This window comes from Amaranthus tricolor, chromosome 6 (assembly GCF_026212465.1).
Source record: "Amaranthus tricolor cultivar Red isolate AtriRed21 chromosome 6, ASM2621246v1, whole genome shotgun sequence".
Taxonomy (NCBI): domain Eukaryota; kingdom Viridiplantae; phylum Streptophyta; class Magnoliopsida; order Caryophyllales; family Amaranthaceae; genus Amaranthus; species Amaranthus tricolor.
In genome coordinates, this window is record NC_080052.1 from 23,662,659 (window position 1) to 23,681,167 (window position 18,509).

Genomic DNA, 18,509 nt, shown 5'->3' on the forward strand with positions numbered 1-18,509 from the left:
ACTCTGCAAAGCTTTAGAAGCCAAAAATGTCAGATTAAGAATGGATTCTCAGTTAGTAGTCAATCGGATCCTGGGAGAATATGAAGCCAGAGAACCTTCAATGCAGAAATACCTGGCAAAAATCAAAAGCCGGATTGCACTCTTTGAAGGCTTCAAAGTGGAGAGACTTCCCAGGTCACAAAATGAGCAGGCTGATGCACTTTCTAAGTTAGGAAGCGCCAGTCAGCATGAGATGAAGAGATATGTCCTTGTGGAGGTAAAGCCCCAAAGCGAGATTCATGAAGATGCAACTTCAGTCTTTGCAATTAGTAGACTGATCCTACCGTTATGGATGGAAGAGATACTGAGATACAAGGAAGAGGGTGCGCTGCCTGAAGATCCCACTAGGGCAAAAAAGATCAAAAACCTGGCAACACAGTTCACAATCATCAATGATGAGTTGTACAAGATAGCCGAGAGCGGTCCCCTTCTAAAATGTGTTTCCTCTGAGGAGGCAGAGTACATATTAAGGGAGATTCATGAAGGAGTCTGTGGTCATCACAAAGGTGCAAAATCTCTGGCCCACAGAGCTTTTAGGGCAGGGTAAACGCCCTTTTAGATGCAAAAAATGTGGTGGAAAAATGTGAAAAATGCTTAAAAAATTTGGCCTTAGCATCAACACACCTTCTAATGAGCTAAAATTCATCCATAACCCAATTCCTTTTGCTCAATGGGGCCTAGACCTCTTAGGGCCATTTCTTGTAGCTCCAAGAGGGGTTAACTTTCTCATAGTGGGTGTGGATTATTTTACTAAGTTGGTGGAGGCAGAACCTCTAGCTACGATCAATTCCAGAAAAGTTGAGAAACTCATATGGCAACACATCACCACCAGCTTTGGAACCCATTGTCCTGACAACGGATAATGGATTACAGTTTGACTGTAACGCCTTAAGAGAATACCTCAGTGACTTCAAGATCAATGTTGCGTACTCATCAGTTTGCAACCCCCAATGCAATGGCCAGGCAGAAGCAGCTAACAACCAGATTCTGAATGGGTTAAAGAAAAAACTCGATGAAGCAAAGGGTAGGTGGTCTAAGGTCCTATATGATGTGCTATGGTCACTCAGAATTACTCCCAAGGAGACCACGGGATAGACCCCTTTCAAACTGGTATACGGTACAGAGGCCCTGCTTCCTGTAGAAATTGGCGTGCGAACCTTGCGTACTCAATGTTATGAAGAAGCTGAAAATCTAGAGTTAAGGCTGCTTGACCTAGAACTTATTGAAGAAACACAAGAAAAAGCTGCTCTGAAAATGGAAGCCTACCAAAACAGGGTGGCCAGGCTACAACAGGAAAGTTAGAGAAAGAACCTTTTAAGTAAGAGATCTGGTCCTGAGATATGCCCAAGCTGCCTAGATTCGAGACCATAGAAAACTCTCTGAAACATAGGAAGGTCCTTATGTTGTAACTCAAGTCTTAGGTCATGGGGCTTATAAGCTGAAAAAGCCTGGACAAGAAGAATTCAGGCACAATTGGAACTCTAGGGTCTTAAAGAAATACTATGTGTGCCTCTATTGTAATCTAGATTTTCGTTTTGTAATGAATGTAATCTTTCAATGAATCAAGCTGATTTCTAACATGTTTAATATTATTGATCCATCTCAACCCTGAGAATCTAAGGATAAAAGTCCAGGGTGTTGTGCAACAGGAGATCCAAGTTAATGAAACCTATTACCTTAACCTTGAAAGTAAAAGCTTTTCAGTTAAGAATGACACTAAGGTCCTGATTGTCATCAGATCAGTTCAACACCAAAAGTTCAAAGTAATTCTGGCTCATTTTTTTTGGAGCAAACACTTAACAGGAAAGCTACCTAATGCCCTGATAAGACAGTTCCTTGCCCCAAACAGGTTCTCGCCATCCTCGGATCAAGCATCTCTACAGGAAGGTTATTCTTAATACCTTGAAGAGAATGTCTCAGAATCCAAACAGTAAAGGCTAACAATCCTTGGGTCAACACCCTTCAGGACAGATCTTTTATACCCTGGAGAGGCTTTTCCAGATCCCAAACAGATAAAAAATAATTCCCAACACCTTACACTTCTAAAATAACTAATAATTTTACAAGTCAAAAAAGGTATGAAATAGGAAATCACATGCTAGCTCAATTTGTCCAAATTGTAACTACGCGAATTTCAGGCAGTATGTCAAGATTATACCTCCTCAAGGAGACAGTAAAGCTTTAGAATAAAACCTAAAGCATATGAGCTAGGGGGGATACATTGGCATTAGAAAAATATTGTCTGCAAAGATACAACAACATAAACAAAAGAACAGAAGGGGAATTATGAAGAAGTTAATAAAAACAGTAAAACAGAGACCAAAAATCTGAATCAACTTCTCATTAATTGTAATATACAAGTTTACAAAAATGGATGTACATAGCCAGACAAAAATCATGTTCTACAATACAAAATACAAAATGAAGAAACTAGACGTTGAAGCACTGGAGGCAAGTCATTTGGAAGGAGGAGCAGAGGGAGGACTAAAAGAGGTCGGCTTTCGAGACGGGGACTCTCCTCCTGGGGTTTGGAGAACAGGGTCACTTTTCCTGAGCTGATGCGCTCGATTTTTGGGGCCTGGAGGTGTCGCCTTACAGCGCTTTATTCAAAGGTGAAAGAAGGAATGTCTGTTGATCAGGTCTCATTCTTGGGTCATGTAGTCTCGAAAAAAGAAATTTCTGTTGATCCAGAAAAGGTGAAAGCTATCATAGAGTGGCCTGCACCTAAAAATGTACATGAAGTTCAAAGTTTTATGGGTCTAGCGAGTTATTACAAAAAGTTTGTAGAAAACTTCGCCAGTATAGCCCGACCAATCACACAACTGGTGTGTAAAGACAAGACATTCGAGTGGACCTCTAAATGTGATGCGGCATTCTTGGAATTGAAGAAACGGTTGACAAGCACTCCAGTGTTAGCCCTACCAGATAGAAAGAATGAGTTTGAGATTTTCTATGATGCCTCCAAGGAAGGTTTAGGGTGTGTTTTAATGCAGAAGGGCAAGGTAATAGCTTATGCAAGTAGACAATTGAAGATTCATGAGAGGAACTACCCAGTTCATGATTTAGAATTGGCTGATGTATTATTTGCTTTAAAACTATGGCGCCATTATCTATTTGGGACTCCGTTTAAGATTTTCACAGATCATAAGAGTCTGAAATACATATTCACTCAGAAGGAACTGAATATCAGACAAAGACGGTGGCTTGAGCTCATTAAAGATTATGGAACCGAGATCCTTTATCATCCTGGTAAAGCGAATAAAGTTGCAGATGCCTTAAGTCGAAGACCTCATGGCGGATTACATTCCATGAGAAGTTTGCCGAGAGAGTTATGGTTAGAACTTCAGAAGATGGGTATTGAATTGGTGACTTCAGAATAAGTTCAGGGAACAATCAATGCGATATCTATGAGACCTACTTTGTTTGATAGAATTGTGATGAAGCAGCTTGAAGACCCATACTTGGTAGAATTGATGTTGGGGGCTAGAGAGGGATCGACCAATGAATTTCAGTATGATGAAAATCAAGGATTGAAGTTCAAGAAAAGGCTATGTGTTCTCGTGGATGTTGAATTAAGGAATGAAATTCTTCACGAAGCTCATGCTAGTTCTTACTCAGTACATCCGGGCCGCGATAAGATGGTTAGCGAAGTCAAAAAGTTGTTTTGGTGGAAAGGGTTAAAGAAAGATGTAGCTGCATTTGTGTCAAGATGTCTGGTATGTCAAAAGATATCAAGTCAGAGAGAAAGAAAGAAGCTGGGTTGACGCAACCATTAGATATACCTGATTGGAAGTGGGATTCCATTTCAATGGATTTTAATTTGTGGTTGGTTTGCCGAGATCAAGAAGGGGTAATGACTCCATTTGGGTTATAGTCGATCGATTAACGAAGACTAGTCGGTTTATTGCTGTAAAAACAACTTGGTCGGTGAAAAAATTAGCTGAAATCTATGTTCGAGAGATAGTCAAATTACATGGGGTGCCTAGAACTATCATTTTTGATAGGGATTCTAAATTCTTATCACATTTTTGGAAAGAATTACAAGAAGCTTTCGAAACAAAGTTGAGTTTGAGTACTGCTTTTCATCCGGCTACTGATGGCCAAATAGAGAGAATTATTCAAACCTTAGAAGATTTGTTGTGATCTTGTGTACTGGAGTTCGGAACTGATTGGGAATCAAGATTAGCTTTGGTGGAGTTCTCCTACAATAATAGTTTTCATTCGAGTATCAGGATGGCACCATTTGAAGCTTTGTATGGGAGCAAGTGTAGAACTCCTTTGTGTTGGGAATACTTAGACACCAATATTCCTACATGACCGGATTTGATTCAAGAAACAGTGGATCAGGTAAAAGTCATTAGAGGTTTGATGAAGAGAGCTCAAGATCGTTAGAAGAGCTACAATGACAACCACAAGAGGAAGCTAGAATTTGAAGTCGGTTATAAAGTTTTCTTAAAAGTTTCTCCAATGAAGGGTGTGAAACGATTTGGAGTAAAAGGAAAACTAAGTCCAAAATTTATAGGGCCATTTGAAATCTTGCGAAGAATTGGAGAAGTGACTTATGAATTGGCATTGCCGCCAGAGTTGGATGGGGTACATAATGTCTTTCATGTTTCTCAACTGCGCAAGTATGTATATGATCCTTCGCACATCCTAAGCTACGAACCACTGCAAGTTGATGAAACTCTGAGTTATGAGGAAAAACCATTAAAGATTCTTGATCAGCGGGTCAAAGAGTTGAGGAATAAGTCAATTCCCTTAGTGAAAGTACTGTGGACTCACCACGGGGAAGAGGAAGCGACATGGGAAAAAAATCTGACATGAGAATTCGACATCCGCATTTGCTTTAAAAGTATGTAAATTTTGGGGACGAAATTTATTAAGTAGGGGAGAATGAAACAGTTATAAAAACATCTTTGTTAAAAATTACTATTTTAATAAGTAAAATGAGTTTGTCATTTTAAAAGTAAAATTTTACTACGATTTTTAGATATTAGTTTTATTATTTGTGGGGACCAAATAAATTATACGACGGAAAATATGGGTGTATTATCCATCTCATACTTTAATGAGTATGAGTGTGAAGTTGAGTCACCCGTAATTTTGCCATGTAATTTATAATTCATCAAGCTAACTCCTTATTTATAAACCTGTATACTCCCTTCCCCTTACTCCTTCACTATCAATTAGAGTAAAATTCTAAAAATTCATCCTCTTCCAAAGCATAAACTCAAAATCTGAAAAATTGATGTTTGCTTTTCCATTGTAGAAGAAGGAGAACACATTTAGTACTATCACCATCTCCATCTTCTTTTGGTGTTTGAAGTTGGATTTTGAATTTTGATTAAAGAATTTAAGCATCAACTTGAGTGTAATTGGAGTATATGAGTTCAATTGGTGATTGGGTTCTTGCTAGTGTTGAATAGTATTGATTATTTGGGTTATTTGATTTCTAGTATAAAACTTGGTATTTTGGATTTTGAAATTTCAGTTTCGAAACTGAACTTTCTGTTTTGGCTATTTTGAGGCCGTTCTGATTGTTTTTGAGTTCTAGTGTCTATCATAATATTTTTAGAGCTTTGAATCGCGGTCGCGTGGGTACTTGAATCGCCCCAAAATGAGTTCGTATGAGGGAGTTATGTCAAAAATACTAGTAGGCTGTCATGAAAATCGACAATGAGGTTTCTGTTTTGTTCTGTCCGAACCTGTGTTTCTGCTTTTGAGACAGTTAGAGTCGTTTGGGGGCTCTGGTGTCTGCATGAGATTTGTAGATCCTCAAGTCGCAGTCGCGTGGGCACTTGAATCGCTCCAAAATGAGTTCGTATAAGAGAGTTATGTTCGAAATAGTGAAATACCAACATGCTGTCATGAAAATCAATAATAAGCTTTCTGTTTTTCCGTTTTCGGGGCCGTTCTGATTGTTTCTGGGTTTTAATATCCGAATAAAAATAGTAGAGCTCTGAGTCATGGTTGCGTAGCCACTTGAATCGCCTCTATACGAGTTCTTATGAGGAAGTTATGACCGAATTACTTACATGTGTCCTGATATGGTACTAAAATGGAATTTATTAAGTAGGAACTATAAAATGAATTGGATGTTTAAGGTTATTTATTGGGTATTTGAGATTAATTTAGGGTTATTATTCTCCCTTTATTGATTGGTATTTTAAATGATGATGAATTGATTTATATTTTAAGTAATGATTGTGATTTCAAAAGAAAATTTAGTGAATTCTTGTTTTGTTTTATAATAAAATATTCAACATTGAAAAATATCTGTTTTTGGGAATTGGCAACGGATATTTATATCTGAATTATTGTGAAATCCTATAGCTTGATAATAGGTAATGGTTATTCGAATCGGTCTCGAGCCCGTTCTTGCAAGAACCGTATTTTCGGTGATGACGATCACCCGTGTTCTCGGGATTTAGATCAAGCCTACTTCCTGACGGTCCATTATATTCCCACATTTTAAACTGTTATTACATTATTGTTTTTAATGAGTTTTGATTAAATAGGTTTGTTATATAAAGTTATTTCTGTTTTGCAATGGAAGCATATGTTTCATTTACCGTATTATTTCGCTATTAACTTGTAAAGTCATAGCCATATTTTGATTCGTTATGAACTAAAGGTTCATAGCCGTATTTATGTCGATACCAAATGGTCTTTTAAAAGAGTTTGGACTTGGATAAAATAATGTTTATAAATGGTTACCAAGTGAACAAGGAATTTGATTGGAGATGTTTGTTAATGACTTGTATATAAATGTAATAGTTTGTTGGATTACTCAACAATTCAATTGTTGACAGTTTATGATGGGGCCTATCTCATACGGGGGATAGGTCCACTTTCGGGTTGCCAACTTTAGTGCGGATGGATGTGCTGCTCCTTTATGTGTCATGTGTTGCGATAGCGAGGACATCGTTTTTGGAAAGTTAACTTATCATGATATTTTGACAAATCATGTGTTGTATTAAAAGAGTTTAGATATTTTATAATGTATTAACTTAGTTTATAACTGGTTTGTAAATAATTGTATTACAGTTATGTAAAGTTTTTAAATATTCTGATATTGGTTGTTGTGGCTATCGAGCCATGGGTCGGATTCAGCCCAGACTTCTATAAGTCTTCCGCTATGCTTTGTAGACAATATTATTATATTGTTTACGCTGGCTTGGGCTGTTTCAAATAGTTTTAGCTTTCACTTCAAGCTCTGACTCAAAATCAGCCATTTGGCGTCTTAGCTCATCTGTCTCCTTAGCTTTGGCTGACAGGGAGGAGGAAGACTCCTGAAGCTGTTTCTGCAGGGCTGCAAGCTGAGACTCTGCAACAGCTTGATCCCACTTCCTAATGGACAGCTCGTCCATTAAGCGTTGTATCTCTGCCCTGACACCCTCCAGCTCTGCCTCAAACTTCTCCCTCAGTTGACTCGCCTCCAGCCTGAGTTGGGAGCAGGTCTCTTCAAAATGACCACACCTGCTCACCTGTTGCTCTGTTTCTTTAAGAGCCTCTTCCAAGAGAGCAACATCCCTGAGGTGAACAACATGCACAACCTCCAACTCAGTGCTAAGCTTAGCATAAGCTTCATCCTTAGAAGCACTTTCAGCGCCCAACTTTGCAAGAGCTTCGTCCTTGGCAGCAGCCTGAACCTCGAGGTCTTTCATCTTCCGCGTGAGCTCAGGAGGGGCTACTGCCTCAGAAAGCTTCTTCTTTAGCTTTTCAGCCTCTTCAACAACTGAGGGATACCTGGACCTCAACTCCTGATATTGGGTTTCCCTGAGCTGGAGGGCAGCCTGAGTCTGAAGATTCCTGATCTTGGACTCATTGAGCTTTTCTAGTAGGCGCAGCTGTTCAGTATGAACAACTGTGCCTACCCTTATAAAATGACTCCGAAGAGTCTGCAAGACAGAATACAGTTAGTTTGCAAGATAGAATACGGTTAAGTCAGGCATAGATGCTAGAATAGAAAAGATATAAAACTGACAAAAGACAAAAAGAGAATACATGTTTAACGGCATTTTCGATCTGACTTAGAGAGGGGGGCCACCGTTAACTCCTTTCCATCAGTCACCAAGAGCCCCATCGGCTTGTAAGCCTCCTCTTCAGGAAAATTGGACCTCAAGAGGGAGGTAATTTCCTCATCAGTGACAGGCTTAGCCACTGACGAAGCGCCTATATCCTGCCTCGAGTCCAAAAACATCCTCTCTAAGAAAAACGAAAATCAACGTAAGAAAAGTGACCATTCACAAAAGAAGTATTGTCTAATTAAAATGAAGTCACTTACCAGAACTAAGAGGAGAGGGAAGTAAAGGAGGCCTCTGCTTCGCCACAGCTGGAGCTTTACCCTTACCCTTGCTTCTCTTATGAGTGGTCCGAGTAGGAGCAGGGATAGGGGTGTCAGCAAGAGCAGGAGGAGGGACAGGGGAGCCACCACAGCTTCAGAGGTGACGGCTTCTGGAGCCACATCCTCCACCATGGCTTCCCCCAACTCGATAATAGGCTCAGCTACAGCAAGAGGAACTGCACAACCATACATAGGAGAGGGATTTGGTCCTGAACGCAACGGAATCTAAGAAAATAAACACAAACTTAATGAATACTTTACGAACCTGCAGTAGCCAAGTCGGGATAGAGAAAGCCTTCGCCGTCGTCTTCTAATACGTCGACAAAGGAGTCAAAATTGGCAAACTCGTCATCAGGGAAGATACACTTCCCTGAATCAAAGACTTCAACCGAGAAGGCCCTACCCTCAGTTGGAACTAGGGATAGCAATGGGTATTAGACCCGACCCGGATCCGTGGATCCGTATCCGTTTTCACGGATCTTGGTCCTAAAAAATTGGACCCATTGGATCCGGATCCGTTTTAATTTCACGGGTTCAGATCCGAATCTGAGAAAAATACCCAGACCCGGACCCACGGATCTGGAGGACCCGTTTTTTTTTTTTTATATATTAAATATATATAAAAATACCTATTACCCAGTTACCCACTTAGGCACTTACGGCTTACCTAGACTCCCTCCCTCACAGTACTGCGTTTGCGGCACGCCCTCAAATTCTCATCAATTCAGTACTTGTGTTTTCAAGTAGTATTACCCCCATTCTTGGGATTTATGTTTGTCAATTTAAATTATTCATTTATGTGCTACAATAGTTCTTATTTTACACTTGGCCTGGAATATCTTCTTCAAAGATGGAGTTTCTTGCTACAATAAATTTAAGTTCTGCAGATTAAGTAGGCAGCAGAACTCAGAAGAGGAATTTCGTGTACCAAGATTGGCTATAATTTCATTTTTGGCTTCTTGAAAAGCAATGCAATTCTTCACAAATTGACTAACTGTATTAGTTATGGCTTTTCAATAAAATATTTGTTTCAATCTCCTCAAGGTTAATTTCCTTCCAGAATGCCCACCCACTGGACTATTGCGGTGCCAATGAATCAATGTATTCATTAGTTTCTTATTAAGAACTTATTGTTAATCTCCTCAAGGTTAACTTATTGTGAAATTATATATATCATTAACATTAGTCTATAAATATCGCTTTATTGCAATCTCAACACATTCAAAAATACAAAAAAAAAAAAAAGCAAAAACAAGTCAGACCCGTTTTGGACCCGGATCCGATACTGGATCCGCAGTATCCGCGGATCCGGATCAGGGTCTTGCAAAACTGGACCTGCGGATCTGGGTCCGGATCTGGATCCTATTCTTGAAAACGGATTTGGATCCGGGACCACCTGGACCCGGTCCAGATCCGACCCATTGCCATCCCTAGTTGGAACTGTAGAGGCTACCTCCAAGGTAGCCGGTTCCTCCACGGATGGAGGGACTGATTCGATAGGGGCCTCAGTCATATCTGCCGCCGTGTCCGTCACTGTTGAGAAAAGAAGAAAAATAGTAAGAAGAGAACAAATAAAGGAAATCATAAACGGGTCAACATAAACCTGTAGAAGCTTATTACTTGAAGCCGCATGATCAGAAGAAGCAATTATAGAATGGTCACATCTCTGGTTGACCCGACGTTCTTGAGAAGGAAGTGCAGGAGGAAGAGACGCAACTGCAGCAAGGCGAGGGTTCTCCCTCTGTTTCCTCTTCTTCCTCACCCTTGCTAGGGGCAGGCCCTTAAAAGAGACCACTTCCCCGGACACAGGGGCTGCGGATGGAAGATCACTAGAAGAAGATACCCTCTCAGCTTCCTTAGACGGAGGAGGAGGAGGAAGAGCTGGGACAGTTGGGGCAGGCAACCTCAACCCCTCCCTCTCCGGTTTTGTTAACAACTTCTGAGAAATGAGGTTGAAGTCAGGATGCATCCAAGCTGGCACATCATTAAACTTACTCTGGAAGTAGGGGACCCTACCTACTCCTCTCCGACCCTCGTTTGCTACCTTGTGCAGGAAAACACGGTGAAACAGTCGGAAAAGCAACACAAACCTCCCCAGTAGTTCATATACACTGTGAACCGTAAAAGACATTCTCTTAATCTTTGTTGAGAGTGTTGATTATTCTCTCCACAGGCGGAACAAACAGTATAAAAATTCTATTGTTGCAAGTAATTTGTAATGAAAGAAGTATGTCCATTTGCTTTATGAAAGTGATTAAGCTAACCAAATCTCATTACAAACATCAATTAGTGAAATGTGTTTGTAAGAAAGATAAAATGTATGAATAATATTAAAAAAAAATAGTGATATGGTGAATGAAAGAGTATTTTTTTTAAAGTCGACACTAAGTTGGGTAAAACTTATTTCCTTTTTTAACTATTGTAACTTCATATCACTCCTAATTCTTAAGCTAAAACACCAATATACTCCTGTTCACTCCAAATGTCTATTTTCTTCTTTTAACATATTCCGTTAAACATCAAATTTTCTTATTTGGTAACCTTTTTCCTCTTTATTGCCCTAATAAATTTAACTTTTTTTCTTAAAATTGATGCATTAGCATAAGACACATTTGAATAGAAAAAAGAGTGAAATAAGGGATCCCATAGACTAGTAATAATAATAGGCCTAACTAGTTAGGAAAATTGAATTGTATATTTCTTCTGTTTCTTTTTGTTCTTTCTATTTACTTTTTGCACAGTTTTTAATGCAAATTTTAAATATCAATATCTCTAAATACACATAATAAAAAATTATAAAAAATACATAAAAAAGTATACATTAAGACGAATCTAACGAGATCTTATATAAATATATTTTATTTTCCAAATATGTGTCAAAAACATTAATTAAATTTCTTTCTCCCTAAGCTAGAATATTCCAAATGGAAAGAACATTAGAAAACGAAAGGAGTATTAAATTGGGATGAATACCACTTTTTCAGACTAAGACTTAAACTCTAATTCTCATCTTATCTTCTTAACTTAGCTCTAAACTATACTATAAAAATAAAAAATAAATAAGAAATAATTTGCGAATTACAGTTTTAAAGTTTTGGTTTTTTTTTTTGCAAATTATAGCCTTATTGTTTATTTAGTGCGAAATACAACCATCAAAGTATTAAAATATATATTGTTCAGGCCAAATCACATAATTCCGACTACCAAAATGGTCGGAATATTGTGATTTAACTTGAACGCTGTAGACTTTGATACTTTAGTGACTTTAATTCACAAAAAATAAACATTAAAGTTGTAGTTCGCAATAGTGCTAAACTAGATAGTGGCCGTACGATGCACGATTTTTAAAAAATTTCTGACATATTTATATAAACTAAAAAATTAAATAAAGAAATATATTTTACATTATAGTTATATTTCATTTTATTTTGAATAGTTATATACATTGTGTATATTGTTTGATATTTTACATTGTGCGCGCAGGTGATTGTGCAAATTTAATTCATGACAAATAAATCATAACAAAAGATAAAATTATAGGAGTATTATGTTTTAACATCTCAAAATATCCAACACATTACATAATTTTCATTTAATAAATAAAATTGAAAAAAATTTATAAATAGTTGAAAAAATAAAATAAAATATATGACTCTCTAATACATTAAATAATGTGAACTAGAATCTAAAAATTAATAATTAGATTGTAGTAAAGTCAATAATATAAAAATAAGTCATAATAACAATGTCATGATTATTGAATTTTAGAGGGAAAACTTTTTTAAAGAAGTGATACGTAATTAAATTTTCAAAATAATGATATCAACAACATTTTATTTTAGTAATAATTATAAATAAAATAGATTTTGAGATTGTAATTTGTAAATTATTTAATAAATTAACAATAATATTGTTAGTTAGATTAAAAAATAGTAAAAAGGTGAGTATTAAGATAAGAATGGCAAGAGCCAGCCATGAAGCAACAGTAACAATTGGAGGGACCATTCAAAAGATGAATGACGTTAAAATGACATTGGGAAACGACAAACACCATTATTGGAATTTGTTTTAAATTAATTTAATCAAAATCCACAGTTCCTTTATTTTACTCTTATCTTTATTTTATTTATTTACATTTCTCTCTCTCTTTCTGTCTTTTTTTGGATTTTTATTATATTTTCCAATTAGTGTTTTGATCAGTATTCAGTTGGTAATTGGGGCAGTATCATTTATGGTCATCCTCTTTCCCCAAGCAAATCCAATACCAAACTGAGAGAAACAAATTACCCATTTTTCCTTTAAAAATTCCCCAAAAAAATATAAATTAAATAATTCTAGAGAGAGAAACTAGATAGAGAAAGATGGGATTGGGATTTGGGGGTTTCAAGAGAGGAAACATGCCCAAGTTGAACCCAGCAGCTGTATTCTTTGCTTCTTCTCTCCTCATCAGATCCCAAAGGTTTTTCCTTTATCTTTCTTTCTTTACTTTATTCTTCATTTTTTCTTACAAATGGTGAGATTACCAAACTGAGTTTTGTTTCTTTTACTTTTTTATCAATCAAGTTTTGATTTTTTTTGACTACCAATTGATTTCTTCTTGTACTTTACCTTTCTTCTCTTCTGGGTACTTCTTGTTACTTTTGGGTCTTTTTTTCTTGATTTTTTGCATGTGGGTTTTTATTTTTGGGATCATATAATATTATGTTATTCTTATTATTCAACAATAAGAGAGGGAAAGTTTTTTTATTGGTAAAAAAAAATAAAAATCTGTTGCTGTATTTACTTACTCTACTTACTAGCTGATGTAGTAGGGATGCCCTCATCTCTGTTGTTTTCTGGTTTTATGTCTCCTATTGGTGGGTTTCTCTTCCTAGAAATTTCTACTATTAGTTGTTGAATATTTGGATTTTGCTTTATAAGGGTTTGTTTAGGTGAATATATTTTTGATGTTTCCAATGTTTTTTTCCTTTTTTTATTGTTTTTTTTTTCTATTTATGGTATGTTTTTTTAGAATTATTTTTAATTTGATCATCACTTTCTTCCAAAGTCATGGGGGGTTGTGTTTATGTCAAAGGATTGGTTAAGAGAAAGTGAGTTACTTGTCAATTTTCTTTCTTTTTGGAGTCTTTTATGGTCTATTATGATTGGCCTTGTGTTTCATGGTTTCTTCTGTTTTTAGAACCTGGGTTTTTTTGTCGTTCTACCTTCCTTCCCATCTTCTTACCTATTTAGGTAAGGAAATAATTCCATATTTTGAGTCATCTTTATGATTTTGGGTTGTATATAATTGTGCCCTTGTTGCATGCACATTTCACCTTCATTTTAATATGAGCTTGACTTAACTCATCTGTATGATTAACTTGCATCTAAATTTTGGGTGATCAAAGCTCCTTTGTTGTTTCCTTGCTTTGCTAGGTAAATTTTTTGCATGATATATGTGTAGTTTTTTTGATTTTCCAATATGCATGTCTTATTGGCGCTTGTTGCATGCACATTTTTTGATTTCACATTCATTTTTTGGCCATAAATTGTTGTATGAGATCGTGCGCTCAATAGCCCATTTAATACAAATTATGAGATATGAACACTTTGTTTCGAGGTCTTCTCATACTTCATGATTCTATCGTCGCATTACTTTTGACATCTGTATGGAACATTACTAGCTATGTTACTTGGAATCGGATACTGATGTCGGGTACTTGTATGTGTCCAACAGTCGGATATGTCTGAATGTTCTTTTTTACCCCTAAATTGATGTGTCTAAGTGCCAAACCAATGTTCGAGCATCAAGGATCGAACACAAAGCAAGAAGAGTCCACGTAACATAGATTACTAGTAAAATCACACTCATGTTCATTGTTACTACTTCAATTTTAAGCTCAATAAAGAATCTTATTGAAGTTGGTATGAATTTCTCCAAACATTGGCAGTATGTGCTGTTGTGTATGCTGCTACATTCATCTACTTCTGATTTGACTGTTATAGATAGGAAATAACTTCTTGAATAATTGAATACATCTGTTCTTTCAAACATGCTAGAATGTTCATCAATTATAGGGGAGTGAAAGGTCTTCAAATGATTTTAACAACGTAAACCGTCTATCATTGGGTGAATGGAATGTTGTTCTTCGTAATACCGTATGGCAATGATGTTTGAGACCTTATAGATAACTGATTTTATGATTCCTAAGTGCAGATAATCTCGTAGATAACTGGGTTTGCACCTTTGTGTATAAGGAGCTTCGCTTTTTTGCCGTTAACCCACCAACTTCAAAGTCTTAGAAATTTACACTTCATTGAAATTTGTTCAATTGCAAGTCGAGTTGATCCAAATGTCCCACCTTTATGTCAATTGTCCTGCTAATTGGAGTTCAAACGATCAGCCTATTTCTGATTCCTTTTCGAAGAGCCTGACCTTGAAAGTGAATTCTCCACCACAACTTCATCTTCATGCAAGGTCGTTAGGCTTTCATTTGCAAGATCAAGACTCGTCTTCAAGCCAATCGACCCAGTCCAACCATGATGTGCCTGCTAATGCTGGGACCAATTCTCAGGACCAATGCATGTCATCAGAATCTGGTATGCTTTGGTTCCTTTTCTGTCTTATTGCATTGTGTTAATTTCATATTGTAAACTAACATGCTATTCATTCTCTTCTTTTGTAGGCCAAGAAGTTAGCTGTGGTAAGAACATTGGTCAAGTGACACCAGTTTATTTAATGGGTCATCCTGAAGCTGCCTTCAGTACTGGTCAACTTGATTACAACCATGCCATGGTAAGCATAGGCTGATTGGTGTCCTCTTTGTTTCATTTTTCTCGGTTTTGGTTTTGATTGTTTATTGGAAAATGCTGATAAGAGAACTCATGTCCTTTTTGCAGACTTGCATGCCATATCCTTGTGGTGATCCCTACTACAATGGTTTGTTGACAGCATATGGAACCACATCTGTTGTAAGTCTTCAAATTTCATATGTGAAATTCTTATATTTGTGAAGTTTTGCATGCTGTTTGCTATCAAGGGTCAATTGGAAATAACCTCTTTGTTATCTTTGACAAGTTATCATTGACAAGACTAAGGTTGCGTACACTTGTGGTCAGACTGTAAAAATATGGTAACAAGATTAATGCGGTTATTATAACGTTTAAATATTGGTTGAATCATAAGATAGCCCTTAATACAGCCTATAGCACTTTTTTTTACACCTTTACAACACGGGAAATACCGATTTATTTGTTTTAAAAACCTTTACAACGCGGGAATTATCGATCTATTTGTTTTAAAAACCTTTACAACACTGAAAATATTGATTCTTTGTTTTAAAACCTTTACAATGCGGTCTTGTTTTTACACTATATTTGTGGTGTAGAGTGATCTTGTACTAGATGTATATAAAGTCTTCCATCAATTGATGTGAACTTGACTATTGGTTTGAGATTTGAAGTTTAAATATATCTCTTAACTTTGTTCGCACAAAGTAATATACCATTAATAATGAAAACACCTTGTTTATCATTAAATTGTGTTTGTTAATGGCCTATCTATATCTAGAGTTATACATGAAAAACTAATTTTAAATGTGTGCAAGCACAAGTCATTTTTGTTATGGTGAAATTAATGGCATAAAGCATGATAACTCTTTATGTAGATAAAAGCGATGAGTCTTTATGTTGTTGCGTGAATACTTCGACAAAGAATGATCACCTAAGGTTGCAATGGTTTGAGGATTCTCCTTATGTAGGAACATGTTATAGGGCAAATATGATAAACAGGAGAGCTAACCCAAAAAACTAGCCTATTAGGTGAAAGAGCCCATTTATGTATAAACCCCACACCAATTGCATACACAACTGATGTGGGATCAGTCCCATACCTTGCAATGGACCATAACAGAACACTAGGAAGGAAAAAAGGATGTGAAAAGGATATCAATGCATTAAGCGTATGGTGCGTTAAATTGATAGAGAGAAATACAACATGATAGTACGCATTACAATTTTAAGTAATCGTAGAATATGGAACATTATTGAGGTTTCTACTGTGAAATATTTTACATACTAGTATATATGTTCAATACTCCTACAAATCTATAGTTCTATACCTGGGTAAAACTTAAGTTGTCTGGAAAAATAGACTTTAATGTACTATTGTCTTGTATTGACCAGATTCAGTCCCATATGATGGGTATAACAAATGCAAGGGTACCATTACCTCTTGATATTGCTGAAAATGAACCCATCTATGTCAATGCCAAACAATACCATGGGATTCTCAGGAGGCGACAGTCCAGAGCTAAGATGGAGGCCCAAAACAAACTCATCAAAGTTCGTAAGGTACATGTTTTTCTTGCCTTGGACGCTTTATCAATACTTAGGTGTCCTCTTGAATTCTTGGTTTATGTTTGCTATTTGATAAAATAATGCTACTCTGGTCTGATCTTGTGTCAAATGCTATTTGATTAATAATTAATGTTAACACATAGTAAGTAAATTGTGCAAGTTTTAAGTAACTACTACTGTTTAAACTGTACCGAGCCTCATTCCATATTACCTGTCACTCGAAAAAATCATCTTAGCCCCTTTTATCACTATAGTTACATGGAACGTGGAACGTAGCCACGTTACGCGATTCGGGAACGTTTGTCCCGAATCACGACAAAACGCGACCCAAATCGCTCAAGGTGACGTCCCGGTGTAGAAGACCATTTTTAAAAGGTATTTTGGCCTTCATTTACAAGTTAAACAAAAAAAGGAGGAAAATACGAGATGAATCCTAAAAAACTAAAAGAATACACATAAAACCAATTCAAAAAAATCATTTTAATTTAATTTTATTTTCAAATATATTTTTTATGCATAATGTATCTCGTACCCAATCGTCCATTGGTCAATCTAGGTTGTGTTTCTTGTTTTTGTTCCAGTTTCACGTTCCAAACCGAATGTCATTTCAGGTAAACAATGCTTTATATATTGCTTTTGAGAGTGACGTTTCTCCGCACAACGACTCACCAAGAGCAAAACAAAATGAATGAGGGAGTGTTCATGTGTCTTTGAAAGATAACTTTTCTCGGTTTCAATTACAAACATTTTCGAAAAAGTTGTGCTCAACCTTGTTCATGGCTCATTAAATCATGATCAAATGAAAACAAGCTCTTTGTTATCACTAACAAGAGTAAGGTTGCGTACACCCGACCCCTCCAAACCCCACATATGTAGGAGCCGTTTTATGGTGTTTGAGAAATGGGATGTTGTGTTGATGTGCGCAAACTTGTAACACCACCAATCTAAATGTCACTTTCCATTGTTTTGGCAGCCCTATCTTCACGAGTCGAGGCATCTTCATGCACTAAACAGGGTCAGAGGCTCAGGCGGCCGTTTCCTAAGCCAAAAGAAGCAGGAACAACTCGACTCGTCCTCTGCAAAAGCAAACCATTCATTCTCAAGCTCAGACGCATTTGGGCATCATGGCAATAATAACATGGTATTCGAACCCCACCAATCACAATGCATGGCATCAAGCACACTGAACATCTCGAGTGGTGGTACTGCATTCTTCCAGGAGCAAGACATAGGATTCTTGGGCATATCGTCTTCACACACCGGAGGAGCCATGCAACGCAACGGAGGGTTTATGAACACCCCGAAGCAGCATCAGGCTTCAGTGGTCCAGTGAAGTATGTCGGAAGAACAACCCAACAACTCGCGGACTAGGCAACTCATCCTTGGCTTATAAAATATTAGCCTCATGCAGGCTGTTTTAAGTATGTTAGTTGATGAAAGAGTAAAATGGAGTTTATTCTCTCCTGTGTATTAAAAAGGTTTCCATATGTTTCTGATATTTTGGATCTTTGATTGTGAATTTGTCATGTTACATCATGATCTTTTAACATTGTTGATTTGGTAAACTTTCATGTGTATTTTGTCGTGCTCTTGTTAATTACACAAAATTTAAGTTCACTGCTCCTCTTAGTTGAACATGGGCTTATTTTGATGGGCTATTGATTTATAGTAAGTAGTACGATATAAGAATGACATTAGTAATTGTGTGCAATTTTTATTTATGTTAAGATGTTGATGATTTTTGTTATTATTAACAAGGGTAATGAACTTATGCGTATATTTATTC

At 36.8% G+C, this 18,509-nt stretch overlaps 2 protein-coding genes across 2 annotated transcripts; both read left to right on the forward strand.

The window, feature by feature from the left end:
• The first annotated feature begins 4,352 nt into the window (after positions 1-4,352).
• Positions 4,353-5,866, forward strand: LOC130815695 (uncharacterized). The gene is made up of 3 exons (XM_057682183.1): positions 4,353-4,386; positions 4,499-4,806; positions 5,768-5,866. Exons 1-3 carry the CDS (start codon positions 4,353-4,355, stop codon positions 5,864-5,866), a joined length of 441 nt encoding a protein of 146 aa, XP_057538166.1.
• A 6,638-nt stretch (positions 5,867-12,504) lies between these two features.
• On the forward strand, positions 12,505-18,340 carry LOC130814451 (nuclear transcription factor Y subunit A-7-like). The gene is made up of 6 exons (XM_057680516.1): positions 12,505-12,845; positions 14,583-14,965; positions 15,052-15,161; positions 15,266-15,337; positions 16,550-16,717; positions 17,697-18,340. The coding sequence occupies exons 2-6, from the start codon at positions 14,719-14,721 to the stop codon at positions 18,054-18,056; spliced, it is 957 nt and encodes a 318-aa protein (XP_057536499.1). The 5' UTR covers positions 12,505-12,845; positions 14,583-14,718; the 3' UTR covers positions 18,057-18,340.
• Positions 18,341-18,509: the final 169 nt, after the last annotated feature.

Coding starts and splice junctions, on each gene's coding strand:
- LOC130814451 (XM_057680516.1), top strand. CDS start 14,719: ATGTCCCACCTTTATGTCAATTGTCCTGCTAATTGGAGTTCAAACGAT. Junction 15,338..16,549: donor CATATGGAACCACATCTGTT/GTAAGTCTTCAA, acceptor TGTATTGACCAG/ATTCAGTCCCATATGATGGG. Junction 16,718..17,696: donor AACTCATCAAAGTTCGTAAG/GTACATGTTTTT, acceptor TTGTTTTGGCAG/CCCTATCTTCACGAGTCGAG.
- LOC130815695 (XM_057682183.1), top strand. CDS start 4,353: ATGACCGGATTTGATTCAAGAAACAGTGGATCAG. Junction 4,387..4,498: donor TTCAAGAAACAGTGGATCAG/GTAAAAGTCATT, acceptor TTTTCTTAAAAG/TTTCTCCAATGAAGGGTGTG. Junction 4,807..5,767: donor AGTCAATTCCCTTAGTGAAA/GTACTGTGGACT, acceptor CTTTTGAGACAG/TTAGAGTCGTTTGGGGGCTC.